This window comes from Chroicocephalus ridibundus, chromosome 7 (genome assembly GCF_963924245.1).
Source record: "Chroicocephalus ridibundus chromosome 7, bChrRid1.1, whole genome shotgun sequence".
Classification (NCBI taxonomy): domain Eukaryota; kingdom Metazoa; phylum Chordata; class Aves; order Charadriiformes; family Laridae; genus Chroicocephalus; species Chroicocephalus ridibundus.
Genome location: NC_086290.1, coordinates 40,471,956 through 40,486,984, shown reverse-complemented (window position 1 = coordinate 40,486,984; position 15,029 = coordinate 40,471,956). Strand labels below are relative to the sequence as shown.

Genomic DNA, 15,029 nt, shown 5'->3' with positions numbered 1-15,029 from the left:
ATTTATATATTTATATATAAATATATATATTTCTATATTTTTTTATATATATATAATTTATATATTATTTATTTATTACATTGCTATTAGCATGGGGGGAGTGTCAGACTCTCACCTCTGGCAGCAGGGGAAAGCTCTTGCGATGGTACGAGCTGTTCTTTGCTCAGCAGGGCCCTGCCCTGGGCTGGCGGCCGCGGGGGTGTCACACGCTGCCCTGTTTTGCACGTTGCAGGCTGGCACTGCTGGCCTGCGGAGGGTAGTGGGGGTCCTGGCTGACAGAAACCACCAACAAAAAGGCTTTTCTCCAACCCCCTCCTAGCTGGTCTAAACCCAGGCAAATTCAATCTTTCACAGTAATTAAGCATTCATCAGGTTGCAAGGTATAGTCTTCAGGTGCGGGAGAAGTCAGATAACTGAATTTTTCAGTTATTGCTGAATCCCGAGAGTGACCTCCAGGAGTTACAAAGTGCACTTTTCCCCCGGTTAGATGTTTGCTGGATCCGATCTTCACACGGGTGATTTTGCTTTGTCATAAGACTATTTTCTAGAAAGCCAGCACAGTAACGCTGGAGCCTCTAAATGCTTACCTCGAGTCCCCCTGTTTAACCAACTTGAAACAAATAGCATATAATTTATTAAGGGTGCATAAAGTTGCAAATATTGCAGTTCAGTCAGATGCAGGGCATAGCCATGAAAGGTCACAGTTCTTACGGTATTGTTTAAAGTGGTGGAGAATTTCTAACGCGTTTGTGCTGTGGCTGCGTTCATTCTGAAACCGAGGGAAGGCTGTGCTTCTATCTGTTAATCTGGACGTTCCTTATTAATAGGCTGCACACTTCATTGATTTTTAATTAATTTCTGAAGAGACACAAAGGATAAGTGCTGCAGCCCACAGACGTCTCTGTACTTATTGCAGTCCACATCTGTATTGATCGCCTGCCTAAGGAGCAGAAGTAATCCATTTTAAATACACTTTCTTGGAGAGAGCGAACGCAGTGCAGAATATACTCTCCCCATTGTAATTGCATCGGCAAGAGGTCAGTGGCTGGGGCGGGGGAAGGGTAGCCCGTTGTTTAGTATGCTGCTGGCCTTCCCAGCGCCGGCGTCTCTGCAGGCTGCGTTTCAGGAAAGCCAAGTTATCTCCCTGGTGGGCAGTTTATAACTACAGAGTATTAAGAAAGCGCTGGTCGCGGCTCCGCTGTTAAAGCTGCACTGGGAGCTCCTTTATAGGAACACATTTAGCCTGCCTGCCTCTTCAGAGGAAGGAGCTGGAGCTAGTCTAACTGTAGCAATTAATCTCAGAGAGAAGAATAGCATTCAAAAAGCTCTTTCAAATCGCTAATGCGCTGATACCTCTCTCTTTGGTTGCCACTTTGAAAAGCATCAAACGCTTTCCAGGAGTATGTTATCCACTGGGAGCTGAAACCTGAAGTCTCTGAGCGCTTCCCAAATCAGAGGAAAGGTACGTTCTTCCTGCTGGCATGTGTAGCACGGGTTACCAGGATTTGCTTTTGAAACAGTAATTCACAGTCTTTGTCGTAAGGACTGCGTTCCTGACAGCCTCTTAACTGTAGTTTCTCTACAATGAGTGTTTATTGCCCAGCAAGGAGAGTTTTGCAGTTGTAAGTTTGTTATTTAGGCAGTTAGTTCTTATTTAAAGGCCCCTTTTACAGAAAAAAAGGTGTTGACAACACGTACAGTGCTAAGTACTTCTGTTTTTCCTGCACGAGGTGAGTGGTGTTTGCACTCGTGGACACAGCAAGCAGTGAGCTGTGGCTCACAGAGCCCAGGCCCGGTGGTACAGCTGGGGAGGGCGGAAATCCGCGTCTGAACAGTCAGTCCTTCTTACACAGGGACCATCAGTAGATTTCTACCTTGCCTTTCCTCTTCCTACATGGGGCAGTGCACCCAAAGGACAGTCTGCCTGGTTTGTGTGCTCTCCTTCAGAAGCCCTTGTGAGAAGCAGATACTGCAGCGCCAGCAGGGAGGCATCAGGTGCTCCGTGCTTTGTCAGAGTGTTGGGGGTGACCCTTTACCCACGAGTCCCTGACTTTATTAAGTTTTTCCTATTACAGCTCTTGGTCCTTTTCAGTAATTGCAGGGTCAGAAACTCTCTTGGCGTGTCTCTGTTGCAACGTATATTTGTGCATCGCTTCTATGTTGGCCTAATGAGGGTAGGAGAGGAGCTGCAAAGCTGTATCCAGGTTACTGTGTCCTTACTGGTGATATGCTTATTGTAAGCGCAGCTACAAGCTAGTTTCTCTCACTTCTTTGGGCTGCAGTAACGTAAACTGAGCTGTGATTTTCTTCAGAGATTATAAGAGAACAGCCCCGTCTTCCTGAGCACTTTGGGAACAGGGAGAAGGTGCCGGGGGAGACTAAGGTAGCCTGTGCCCACGCAGCCCAGGAGGCTGGGACAGCTGGCCCAAGGGAGGTGGTAACACAGCCAATACGAGCCGGTTTGCCATTGGAGGCACTGAGGCTGGCGCAGGAGAGCGCCTTGCACCCAGCTGTCTTAGGGAAGCACTGTGCAACGGTCTCGAGTTAATTGCAAAATGGAGATAAGATGTAAGTCCGCACCTTCCTCCCTCGGGAATGTCATGCATAGGAATGAACTTTTTTTCCTCCCGTTCTACGCATGCCGTGTCGCAGCTGCACAGATGTGACTGTAGGTGGGACCAGAACTTGGAGGCGCATGCAGTATGGGCAGTGTTGAAGTACCTGTTTTGCATCTCATTGCTTATGCTACTTAATATATTTATGTAACATCTTTCATCAGAAGAACATGAAGTGCTTCACAGGCTCCTTTTGTTCAGCACCACCTAATCTAGGTATCTGCATAATTTGAGGGAGCCAGGGAGGCAACTCATGCTTTTTGCAGGAGTTCAGACAAAGGACATGTTTGATGGTGACAGTGGAACAGATTCCGCTTCTGGTGATACCCGAGGAACTTTGACACCCACCCAGGATAGATAGCTTCATTTTAAGGACTCCACAACCTCAGAGTCCTGAACCCGTCAGTTCAGCGGTGACCCATTTATCTGTTCTTTGAAGGGGTGAGGAGACACTCCTGAGACTTTAATTTAGGATTGCAGTGGGTCTGGGCCCATCAAAATGTCTGCTCAGTCCAGTCAATTAAGTCTTGAAATGTCATAAGCTTATGAACTTGCTTCTCCTCTCTACTTTCTACTCTTTCTCCCTTTATGAATCACCTGTCATTTTGGAGTAGCCTGCATTTTTCCTGTAATTCTCATCTAAACCTTAGCCTCCTAGCCTCTTTCCCTTCCCTTTTGCTTCCTGACTTTGTTTTGACCTGTTATGCTTTAGTGTCTTTTTTATTCTGTGTCTTGGGCCATAGCTCAGCAATGCAGTAAATCAAGCTTTAGGACTCCTGTTACTGGAACAAATATACTGCAGCAGACACACGATGCAGGGCAAAGATCTGGTGTGGACTCTTCTTGTCCATACTTGCTCTCCTGATGAGTAACTGGCATGTTTATCCTGCCATGGGTAGCGTGTGTCCTGCTGTGGGTGGTATGAAGCCAGCTCATCTCGATTTGGCGATTCAGCTGAGTCAGCCAATGTGCGATCACACTCCCCTGTGTGAGCAGGCGGAATATGTACTTCTGGGCAATCCACAAGTGGAGAGATGTAAGGCTAACCTGTGTGCAGAACATCACCCCTAGCTCTTTTCACGGCAGAACTGGCTTGAGTTACCTGTGCAGGAGTTGTATTTGCACTGCTATCTTTCCTTAGGGATAATAATTCAGCTGCACTGGGATCCTGCCTCTTAAATCAAGTACAGAAAACTTGGGCTTGCTTCTATGTACTCAGAACTGTTTAGTCAGAAACCATTTAGCAGTGTCACAACAGGACTGTGAGAAAAGGGTATACTAGCAGGCATGAGCATGCAGCATCCACACTGCTCGCGTCCCGCCAGCTTGGAGTGCAGGTCTGGCAAAGTTTCAGGTGCCTGGGCCTGGCCGGGAGGACACGTCCAAAGCAGCTGTAGGAGAATCCAGCTAGTTGCATCAGCTTTGTATCCCAAGCCTGCGTCTAAAGACAGCCAGCTTGAGATAAAAGCGCTTTTACCCCAAGATATGGGTTGTTACATGTGAGTAGCACATTGCTTCAAACTTAAGTAAACTGTAGAGAAGAGAAACTTCGGAAGAGAGCGAGCTTACTCAAGGGAACAGAAGATGGGAAGAAATATATTACTATCATTTTCTTTGTCTACCCTTTACCAAAGAGAGAGAGAGGTATTAGTTTACCCCAGGTGCATTAGTTTACCCTGTATAAATAGTAAGTAATTGAACTCCTGAGTATTTGGGATGCAGGAATGGGGATCCCTTGCCAGCTCTACCAGAGTTGGCAGAGCTCTGGCCATTTTCAGAAATCCATGGCAGCTCACCTGTGGAGGTGTGCGGAGCACAAGCTGCACGTCCCCAGCGCAGCCTGGCAGCTGTGGACTGAAAGAGTAATTAGCATCCCTGGCTTTGCCTTAGCTGCGCAGGTGACCTCCGGTCCCAGCGCCCAGGCAGACGCCCATAACGATCCCACCTCTGCAGCTGAGTCAGTGTGTTCCGGAGCAGTGTCAGTTTTCCCTCCCACAGCTCTCTCTGGAGTAACAGCCACTTAGATTATTCTGGTTGCTCCTGACAACAAAGGGCACTGCGTTTTCCTTGAAAGCTTATTTAGCCCCAGGTAAAATTACACTTTTTCCATGGGGTAAGCAGGGGAAAAGATGATCATTTCAAGCTTTCTGTAGTGATTCCTGTTATTAAGCTAGCCTCAAGTTACTAGGATGAAAAGAGGGCAGTCTCCAAGGCTGGAGATTAATGTCCATGAGATTTGAGTTGGGCTTGAAATTTTCTTCCTCCACGTACCTGTTTGAGGAATCTGCCACGTGTGCTGGCTTTGGTGGGTGGAAGTTTTTATCGAAGAAAGGCAGGCTGCTCCTAATTTCTGGATGGGATAAGATCAACATTCCCTCTATGTAGGGAGAGAATAATGTTTATTATAGAAACTGGCAAAAAGTCACACTTAAAAAAATGTGTTTATAGTACATCTGCTGTCTTGCTGAAGTTCTTGGGGCAGGTAAAGGTCTCTATACTTATTTTTTTAATTTCAATTGTCTTGCAAAGTGATGTCTTGTATCGTGCGAAAACATATGTATGTACTTAAACTGCAGTTAGTGATTCAGCACACTTCAGTTCATCGCTGGTAATTATCCCAAAGGGACTGTGCGTTTAATGACTTACATACCTGCTTAAATTCTGTCCTGAGTAAGGAATGCCTTTTTTCTGGAAATGTGGTAGAGGCACCTAATGGAAAGAGCTTTCAGACAAGGCTCATGCAATTCAAAGAGTTGGACATTCCCAGAATGGCAGCTGCCACTTTTGAAATGCATCCAGAAGCATCCTCAGTGGGGAGGTGGGACTCTGAAAAGTCCAGAAAAGTGACGGAAATCAAATAACAGCATCTGAACCAGTCTGTGCCTGCAACTCTTATGCTCTGAGCTGTACAAATGGAGGCTGTGCTCAAAAACTGCCCTCAGGAACTGGGAGACAAATGAGAGCAGCAGAAAGTGACACTGGTAGGAAAGTAAGAAAGCAGCAAATTATGGCCACGTCTTAAAGGCAGGAGATCTTGGGGGGCAAACCCATAACTTTCCAGAAAAACTTCATTTTGCTTTTTAAAAAAATCCCTTTAGTCTCTTATTCCACCACCAGCCTGCCTTTGATGATCTTCCTCTGTAGATGTCCGCAGCGCTGGAAGTCCTGTGAACCTCATTTGGTACTTTCCACTGCAGTGCAGCACTTGGAAAGAACAGAACGCTGTCCCATCTCATTGTCTTCTCTCCTCCCATGGGATTTTTTGGACAGGAAGTCTTCTTTCCACTGTCCCATGTCAGTTTGCTGCCAGCACATGTTATCTCGTTTTCAGGTCTGTCATTTTGCTTGTGAAAAGAGCATGAGTGTTCCTGACTGTACCTGAGATGACCGTACCAAATCTGGCTATCCGCAGTCCCGGAGACTTCACAAACACTCCATAATAAAATTGGGAAAGACTTCTTTTACAGCTCTTGATGACTAACTTTTAGTCTATTCAACAAGATAATTTTTGTTCTCTTATTTCTAGCCAGCTCCAAGAGTAAACTGATGGGTAGAGAGCAGGATCCACCTCAGTTAGTAAAACTGTCGATTACATGCACACCCCCATTAGTTACTACATAGAAAACTGCCAAGGCTGAAAAGTGACATGCACTAAATTCTTTCTGGAGTTCAGCTCCCAGTGGCCATTTACATCTTTCCTGTCCACCTCCCTTCCTTGGCCTATTCTGCCCTTCAGCATTGCTATTAGTTTCCCTGGTGCTGTTGGGAGCCCTGCGTGAAATGTATACACACGTGGGCAGGGCAGGTTAGGAATTGTGTAGGCAAGGAGAAAAGACCTTTAACACTGATCGAAGTCCTGGCAAGGGCATTTGTGTCTGCTTCTGAAGGGAGAATTTACATTTTCACGGTTGCATGGTCGCACAGGTAGCAGGATCAAGGCTACAGCTGTGTCTGTCCAAGTGAAGATCCATGGAGCACAGGTTTGTCTTCATACGTGACCTTGGCACTGGGTGAGGGGTGCAGTTGGGAAACACAAAAGGCTATTCCTTGCTCATCCTGAACTTCCAAAGGGACTTCCTCAACTTATCTGTGTTACAGCTGTTTGCGGTGGCTGTTTGACTTCTTAATAGTGTTAGGCACTGACTCAGAGAGTGATTTTAAGTTAAGGGACCCTAGCAGTAATTGCATTGCTAATGACATTCTCTGTGAGGAAACCTCTGTTGTGACTGTGAGGAGGAACTGCCAGTGACGGGGGTGTCATGGCTGATTCTTGTGGTCGTGGGAGATGAATCTGGGCTCAGAGGTAAATGGACACCTGGTGCTTAACGGCTTCATGTTGAGTATTTCCTCTCAGGGGGTTCATCATAAAAGTCCCATCCTATGGTGGATGTTCTAATACGTATACTGAAGTATGGGGTTTCTTATTACCTGGACATTTTATACTTTGATAATTATATGGGATCTGCAGAGCCCTAATTTGGACAAGCCCTGAAGGGTGCCTCATTTCCCCAGCCTCCCAGATCGCACCCCAAATGGCCCAGAATAGTGTCTTTTGGATCGGGCTTTAAAGTGTCATTTTTACAAAGAGATCTCTTTCCATTGTCCGGGTCTAGAATCACTTGTAGTTTTGTCTCGTAACTCATAAAATGTCCTCTTGCTATTTGACTATGGGCTTGTTGGGTGGTGATGGCACCAGCTGTGTAACGCGGAGAGTATTTTTTTGTTATCGTTCTTCTGTGTCATGTAAAAAGACGAGAGATGCATATAAAGCACTTTTCCTGCCAGTTTCAAAAATGCCTTCAAATGATGATTCTTGGCATGCTGTATGTTTAGACAGTATTGCTGCAGTGAGTACTGTAGGATTCCCATTTTTAGATTGTTTTCATTCAGTTCATTGTATAATCTCATTTACTGAAAATATATGCATATATACCTTTCCTCTTATACTTGCACCATCCACCTTTAAAACTTGTTGATAGGATATGGGAAAATCGAGCGTGTTTACACTGGGTATTCCTCAGAGGATTTACATTTATGCAGGTCATGGACCTGCAGAGGATTTTGTAGCTGTCAACCCTACATGGGTTGTTTTTAGCTTTGCAGATCACACAGGTGGGAAAAAGCCCCGAGAAGCTTGTTTGACAGAGGTGAACTATTAAGTGCAGTGATTCACAGACAGCTATCCCTACCCTCTTGCTGGATAGAAGAGAAAACCAGGTGCGGTATTGATTAGGCACAGTGTTGGGGTTGGTGATTAGACATCTTTCTAGTTCGCAGGAGAGTATGAGGTTAGGTTGAAAAAAATCCAGTCTTATTTAGATGATATTAAATAATAGCACGAGATTGAAATAAATGGAAATGAATGAGTAGAATAAACAGTGAAACATGCTGAAATGTTTGCCTACGTGTTTAAAAAATGCTTGGAAATTAAATACGTTGAGAAGGTAAAATAGGATCAAGGAGACACGGTTAAGGGTTTGATTGTTTATCTCTTTCAAAGGAGGATGTTTCTGGACACCTTAGCATTCATTCCTGTCATCATTAGCTAGAGGTGGGAGGCAAAAGCCTTGGTACAGGTCATCTGTTTTGATTTTAACAAGACAGAAATTCTATTTCTTCATTTCTGCCAAAAGAAATCTTCAGTATCTTCATATCATTTCAGTGCAAATTAATCCATTAAAAATGACAATTTTAGTTGGGCCTAATGTATTCTAATACCAACAGAATTCTCTCATCGGATTCTCTGGGTTCTTGTGTCCTCACCAGATTCTCTCCACAAAAATTGTTTGCAGGTTTGGGCCTTTCTTTTCTCCCCATTTTCTCTCTTTTTGACCAAATAAGGCATTGGTCAAATTGACAATTGACAAATCTCATAGATTCAAATCTATGAAGTTTTAGAAGTGTTTCTGTTCATTCTAAAAATTTGAGATGTTTCCTAAACTGATGTAGAAAGGAAGTGCAAAGCACCTTGAGACATTTTGGTCAGGGAGGAGCTCTTTTGCAGTGAAAGGTGCAAGACTGAAGAGAGTGTTTGGGGGGAGCAGACAGGCACCTGTCTGTTTGCACGTGCCTGCAATGCTGCCTTCACGGGCAGCACTTCCAGGAGCTGCAAAGAACCAGTATAAGTTTAGATGTGTGAGGAATGACTATTTAAGGGCACCCCGAAGCCACCCCTCAGGTCAGATTGACTCTCGGTATCGCAGCACAGCGGGAGGCGAGGCTGTGGGCCCGCAGAGTCCTGCCTGCATGCCCGGTCCAGCCCGGCCCGACACAGGCACGCTGCTCGTGCGGTGGCTGCCTGAGAGCCATCCGGAGGTGGGTTGATACCGACCCACCAACGTCTCATCCCAGGTGCGAGGGAGGGAATGGGACCGGGAGGCTGCTGTAGCCACCTGCTTCCCAGAGTGCTTGGTATGAGCAGCGTTGACACTGCCTGGAGGCACTTTCCGGTTACTGTTCGGTGTTAGAGATGTGAACCAGGATTTATATAAATTCCCAATCTGTTTGAATTTTACGGGGCCACTTTTGTGGGGTTTTTTTCCTCTATTAACAGTGTCATTGCTATTGACTGTGTTGTCTTTTTCTGGTTGGATTTCTTCAGATGGTAATTCTTGTGCTAAGTCACGGTGCCTCTGGTTTCATAGTGTGTTTGTTGTGTGACTCACAATTGTTTGACCTGTGGGATTTATTTGTCCTTTTTCTACAGGTTTTAATTTGATGTCAAAAAACATTATGCTTTCAGAGACTTACAGTTCTGATGTTCAACAGCCAAAAGTATTGATTTACAATTGGCAGGAGGGTGTGTTTGCTTCAACTAGCAGTGCTTTTAAAAAATAATTCCATTTGCTTTATGCCAAAGAGTCCCCGTGTCCCCTTTCAAACCACCTCCGTGTTGACTGCAGCAAAGCCTACCACATTAAAAATGAAATAGTGTTTATGCCAAATGTTCTCCCACATACTTTCAAACCTTTTAGCGGTGTTTGCACTGAAATTTTTCTCCTAAAAGCTACAGCAGTTCAGAGCTCCATTTGATGCTTTTTCTAAAGACATCCACTTTCTGTCAAGAAAGGGCTACGTTCTGGCCCAGTGACCGTGAGCGGTGGCTTACCCACACGCACTGCCCTCCTGGAGTGTATGGGGGTGGGTACGTGTGAGCTTCTTGCGCTGTGAAAGGGAATAAAATCTGGCCTATGACACTGAATAATCTGGTTATTTTAATCACTACCTGTGACTCTCTGAATTATCATCTGTGTTATGGGATAATACGATCTCTTCGGTATTCAACAATGACTTTTAAAAATTACCATATATATTATACAGAGCTAATATATTAAGAGATACCTTAAGGGTAATTATCAAGTGTGTAATTTCATCTGTAGGTTCTTATAATGATGGTTAATGTCATAAATGCCTTTTAATGAAATTACGGGCTTGTAACCCTGCCTGACTATCCTTTGTGTGTCATATAATTAATAAGACCAAGCTTTGGTGTTCATCTCGGTGTCACAAAGCATCACGTAAACTTCCATACTGGTGGTGGATGGTTAGTCTCATATCAGACTAAGAATAAGGTTAAGGCCAGGCTTGAGTGTATGGGCTTGTTAACAAAAGTACTTCTAACAGAACATATATGCTCGTAAAAAAAAAAAAAAAAAGGCCATTGATCTAGTGTCTTATTATAATACTACATGCCAAATTTTAAGGGAATGAAAAGGCAAGTGGGTTGCAGCACTTGGCACAAAGAATTGTTTTCCTTCTAATCCACTGAGGGTAGTGAAAATTTGTGTCCAACTGAAAAGCATTTGGAGATGGATAAGAAGCTTCATCTTGAATTGAAGACACTTGCCTGGAACGTAGAAGAGCTGGGATTGTTTCCCAGTCTGGCCTAATGTCTGTGGGGCTCTGGCTAAGTTGATTATTTTTTATGGTCTTCAGATTTACTGTCTGAAAATTGAGGCCATAATATTTCTTTTCTTTGTCTCACATTTCCAGGTTTTAAACTTGCTGGAGCAAAGGAGATATCTATATGGGGTTTTGTTGTTTTGTTTTTTTTTCTTTGGCAGTTACCATAGAACCTTACAGAATCGTTCACATTGGAAGGAGCCTAAGGTCATCTAATCCCACCTCCTGCTCAGAGCAAGGGCAGTGTTGAACTTCTGCCCTCTAGGCCACTTTCTTATTGTGAATACTAATAAGAGAACCAGCAATTTTACACGTCACCAGTGAAAAGTGGTTCTAAAAGATCATGTGAGACTCATTAAGATTATTTTACTGTTCTTTGTCCTTCAGGGAATGATGTACCTGGAAGAGAGGAGACTTGTCCACCGGGACTTGGCAGCCCGTAATGTGTTGGTGAAATCACCAAACCACGTGAAGATCACTGACTTCGGACTGGCCAGGCTTTTGGAAGGGGATGAGAAAGAGTATAATGCTGATGGAGGGAAGGTGAGTGCTGTACATGTCTGGAAGTGAATGTATCACTGTGGCAAACCTGCTGAAGTTACTCTTTAGGGCAGTGTATCCCTACGGGACTATTAGCCATGTAAGAGTCTGTCAGTGACTTAGCAAACTGTGTTGTGACAGCACACATAAAAGCTGCTCATTTTTTGCTCAGTGAGCTTCTCCAGGTGCCAAAATATAATTGTCTGAACAGTTTTCACACTCAGAATTAGGTTTTGTTCCTATGCTCCATTTTGCGTCTTGTTTTGAGGACTTCTGAAGTCAGTTCAAGGAGTGACAGATGTTCTAGTGCATTTCTGCCAAGCCCCTTCCTCTGGTCGGTATGGACCTCAATAACTTGCAGTCCCATTTTCCCAGACAAGTAATTTTCCAGAAAACAAAAAAGAAGACAACAGAACACGTTTGTAGAGCCACCTCTTCTGTCACAATGCATATGCTATTTCTTGTATCCAAACCTCCAATACCATGCTGAGTGCCAGGCCACTAAAAAGGTAGCTTGAGGATAATTTTGAAACCAGACATTTTCCCATATTACTTTTCAGCATACCGCACAACATCCATGTAGTGCCTCACCTCATTTCTAATTCCTTCAGATTAATGCATTACAAAATTCAGAAGGCTGTAAGTAAAGGCTGTAAGTACATACTACTGACAGCTGCTCCCTAAACATCTTGAAGTTCCACGTTTCAACCTGTCACAAAATCCCAAGGGATTCTGCCTCTCCTGTCATTGCTTTTCCCAAATGTTCAGTTTGCTTTCTGTCTAGTTGCTATCTCTGTATTTCTGTGCTCACTCGTGCCCTTGTCTGGGACAAGCAGCTGTTGCCAGCGTGTGCTTTCCTCCTGGATGGGCTGCGGCTGTATTTGTGCGGCTGCTGCCCTGGGCAGCTGCTGCGTGGGTTACGTCGGCATTTCAGGCAGCGAGGTGAAGAGCTTGAAAGGAGTCACTGGTGCTTTCCCATTTCCCCAGTAAAGAGACCTCCTGGCAGGGAAGGTGTAGTTTTGGCAGTCTTCCCTGATTCCGTCAGTTCTCTAGTCCCCTCTTCGGTAACCCCTCTGCCTCCTCCCTCCGTCAGCCAGGGAATGACAGAGAATGAGCTGGTCCGTGCAAACCCACTGATCCCTGGCAGCTCTGAGGTGGTGTCTTGCACTTGTGAGGCCAGTCACACTGCTGGGAGTTCTGGAGCAGGATTTACACGTCAGATGTGTCAACTTCCCAGTTCCAGAGAAGTGTCCTGTGAAATCCGACAGACATTTGCAGCTTAAAGTTGTGTTGAGAGCATGCTAAGACAGATTCAGACTGGGTAAAAGGAAAAACTTTTTCACCATGAGGACAATCAAGCGGTTGATCAAGTTGCCCAGGGAGGTGGTGCCGTTTCCATCCTTGGAGATTTTCAAGTCCAGACTGGATAAAGCCTGGAGTAACTTGGTCTGATCTCATAGCTGAACCTGCTGTGAGCCTGAGGTTGGGCTAGAGACCTCCTGAGGTCCCTTCTGACCTGATGAGCAATGCAGCTTTGCTACTTTAGCAGTTGCTCAAGTTTGGAACAAGCCAGTCACATTTAATGGGGATGAAAGCGATATGCTTCTGCAGAGTTTGGTGGAGGAGGACGAACTGTCTTTGCAAGTGCTAAGCCAACCTTTATTTAAGAGTGCTATTTTGCTATAGCTGTATAGGTTATGTTCATTAGTCAACTCCATGGAAGGTATTTTCATAAGGGTTTGAAGGAAGACGCATCCTCTGCTTTTACACCCACCATCTGTTCAGATTTTGCGTGCAGTTACATATCTCTCCGGTTTATTTTAGTACATCTCCCATAGTTGCAAATTCAAGGAGACCCATACAAGCCCTGCCAGGTAAAAATCTGTTTTTAACATCTGTCCATTAGAAATTAACGGACTGCAAGGCTGTGCCTAACAGGCCCAGCTCAGCAATAGGAAACACCGTGAATCTCATTTTAACACAAACTCAAGAGGGCTAACCCCTGTGCCAAGCCTAGGTTTGTGTTTGCCTACGCAGCCTTCTCTGTGTGGTTCAGAGCCAAAGGCTAACTTGGGACTTTTGACTTGCTGTCAGGAGCAACGTCTCTCACTGCGGTAATGATACAGAGATCTGGGAAGGCTAAGTTCCTAACGAGTACTAGGAGTTAGAAATTCAGCACTGTAAATTCTCCCCATTGCCTGTTCACTCTGATGAGGATGATGTGGACAGTGAAGTATTATGGACACTGCATTATTAACCAGCCTCATTAGAGAGCAATCGAGATCGAGATAGCAGCATCTGGGTTTGCAAACTGTTGAAGCAGAAGAGCTTCTGTACTCCGCTTTCTCTGCTGTACTTCAGATTTAGGAGGATTGGACGTAATTTTTGCATAGGTCCCATCTTTGTACAGAATGATTAAAAAGTGAGTTGTTCTACTTCACCTGAATCAGTAAAATTTGGGTGGCATGAGAAGTTCCGCAGATAAGAGAATTTCTCACCTCCATAGGTTTTATGAGGCAAAGCCCCATTCTAGGGGGCAAGAACAACCATTTCATCTACTGGGTAGTGCTGCTTGCAGTTGAAAAAGGGAGTAATCTGATGTCTACATACAGCATCTCTCTGTATTGGTTTATTATTCTATTTCTAAGGTTACATTTCTGTTGTTTTTCCCTAGATGCCAATTAAGTGGATGGCTCTGGAGTGTATACACTACAGGAAGTTTACCCATCAGAGTGATGTTTGGAGCTATGGTAAATCTTCATGTGATTAGTTTAAAAATTTGTCTCTTGTAAAGCATTAAACTGAGTTGTGTTGCTATGTTAAAGATACCCTCTTTTCCTAGAGGAGTTAATTCCAGTGGTTTTTGCTCTTCATTTTTTTTTTTTCTTTTTCTTGTTTGGGTTTTGGTTTTGTTTTGGGTTTTTTTGATGTGTAACTCTAAACAGCACTTGTTACTTGTCGGCTGCGTTACTTCCCTGGTCACTAAAATACATTATCGTGATGTCCCTGCTGGGATGATGCCGTAAGGTCTGGGGTGGTAGCAGTTTGGCTGATTATTATGACAGAAGAAGGACTCTTTCAGCTCAGCCACAGATTCATAAAAATACAGCTGCAGGTCATAATTTTCAGCAGTCCTTTGAAAATCTTAACTCTAAAAGCTATGAATGTCAAAAAAGATTTTCAGGCTTATGGGACTTTCTGTACCTATAGTCAGATAAAAGGGAATTTGTCGTAATACAGAGCAAATACAGCAAGAGAAAGAAGAGAAAAAGACGAACTGTCCAAGCTAAACAAGTTAAAACAAGCATCCGTTTAATTTCACAGGTAACTTGGGAATTAGGTAGACAGGTCAGGTCATGCGGATTCCACACACACCAAAGAAAATGTCACATTTTGGAAACGAGATGTTAATTTAGTGTTGCTAATTTTGTTATCCAGACGAACTATTGTGCCACATCTGCCTGTTCTTCTAGCATAGCTATTGCTAATAAAATCATGTATACCTTTGTAAGTGGAATTTTTCAGCCGTATCTAGGGCTATGGACTCCTATTTGCATTTCCTGTTGCCATATCATTTTGAAATAAAAAGGTGTACAATTCTATTCATTACTCACTTTTACCTGTGGGTAGCAGCAAAAGCCACTGTTTGCTGTGACTGGCTAGCTGCCCTCCGCTTCAGCTGAGAAAAACACATGAAAGTTAAATTGGTCATGTAAAGCTGCTCTTTCTCCTCAAATTCCGTATACCCCATATCACTGAGGGAAAAATATGCCTCCATTTATGAAATTCATTTTAAATGCAGGAAACCCAGAATATCTATAATCGGAAAGGACAAGACCAAAAAACAATTGGCAAGTTACAGTTATTGAACATCAACAAAGAGGTGAATGAGGGTGAAATAAATACATGTTTTATCCATATGGTAATTTTGCCTATCACCTTTCACATTAGCATGACAGCTGGCAAAATATG

General features: G+C 44.0%; 1 protein-coding gene across 5 annotated transcripts in view; it reads left to right on the top strand.

Moving 5' to 3' along the window:
- Positions 1–15,029, top strand: part of ERBB4 (erb-b2 receptor tyrosine kinase 4) — a 630,546-nt gene that overhangs the window by 581,155 nt on the left and 34,362 nt on the right. For all 5 annotated transcript variants that reach the window (XR_010071879.1, XM_063340408.1, XM_063340406.1 and 2 more), the window contains exons 21-22: positions 10,905–11,060; positions 13,732–13,807. Coding sequence is in view for 4 of the 5 variants with exons in the window: in XM_063340408.1 (XP_063196478.1) it covers positions 10,905–11,060; positions 13,732–13,807 (232 nt within the window). In the remaining variant the exon portion in view is untranslated. The remainder of the gene's footprint in view (positions 1–10,904; positions 11,061–13,731; positions 13,808–15,029) is intronic.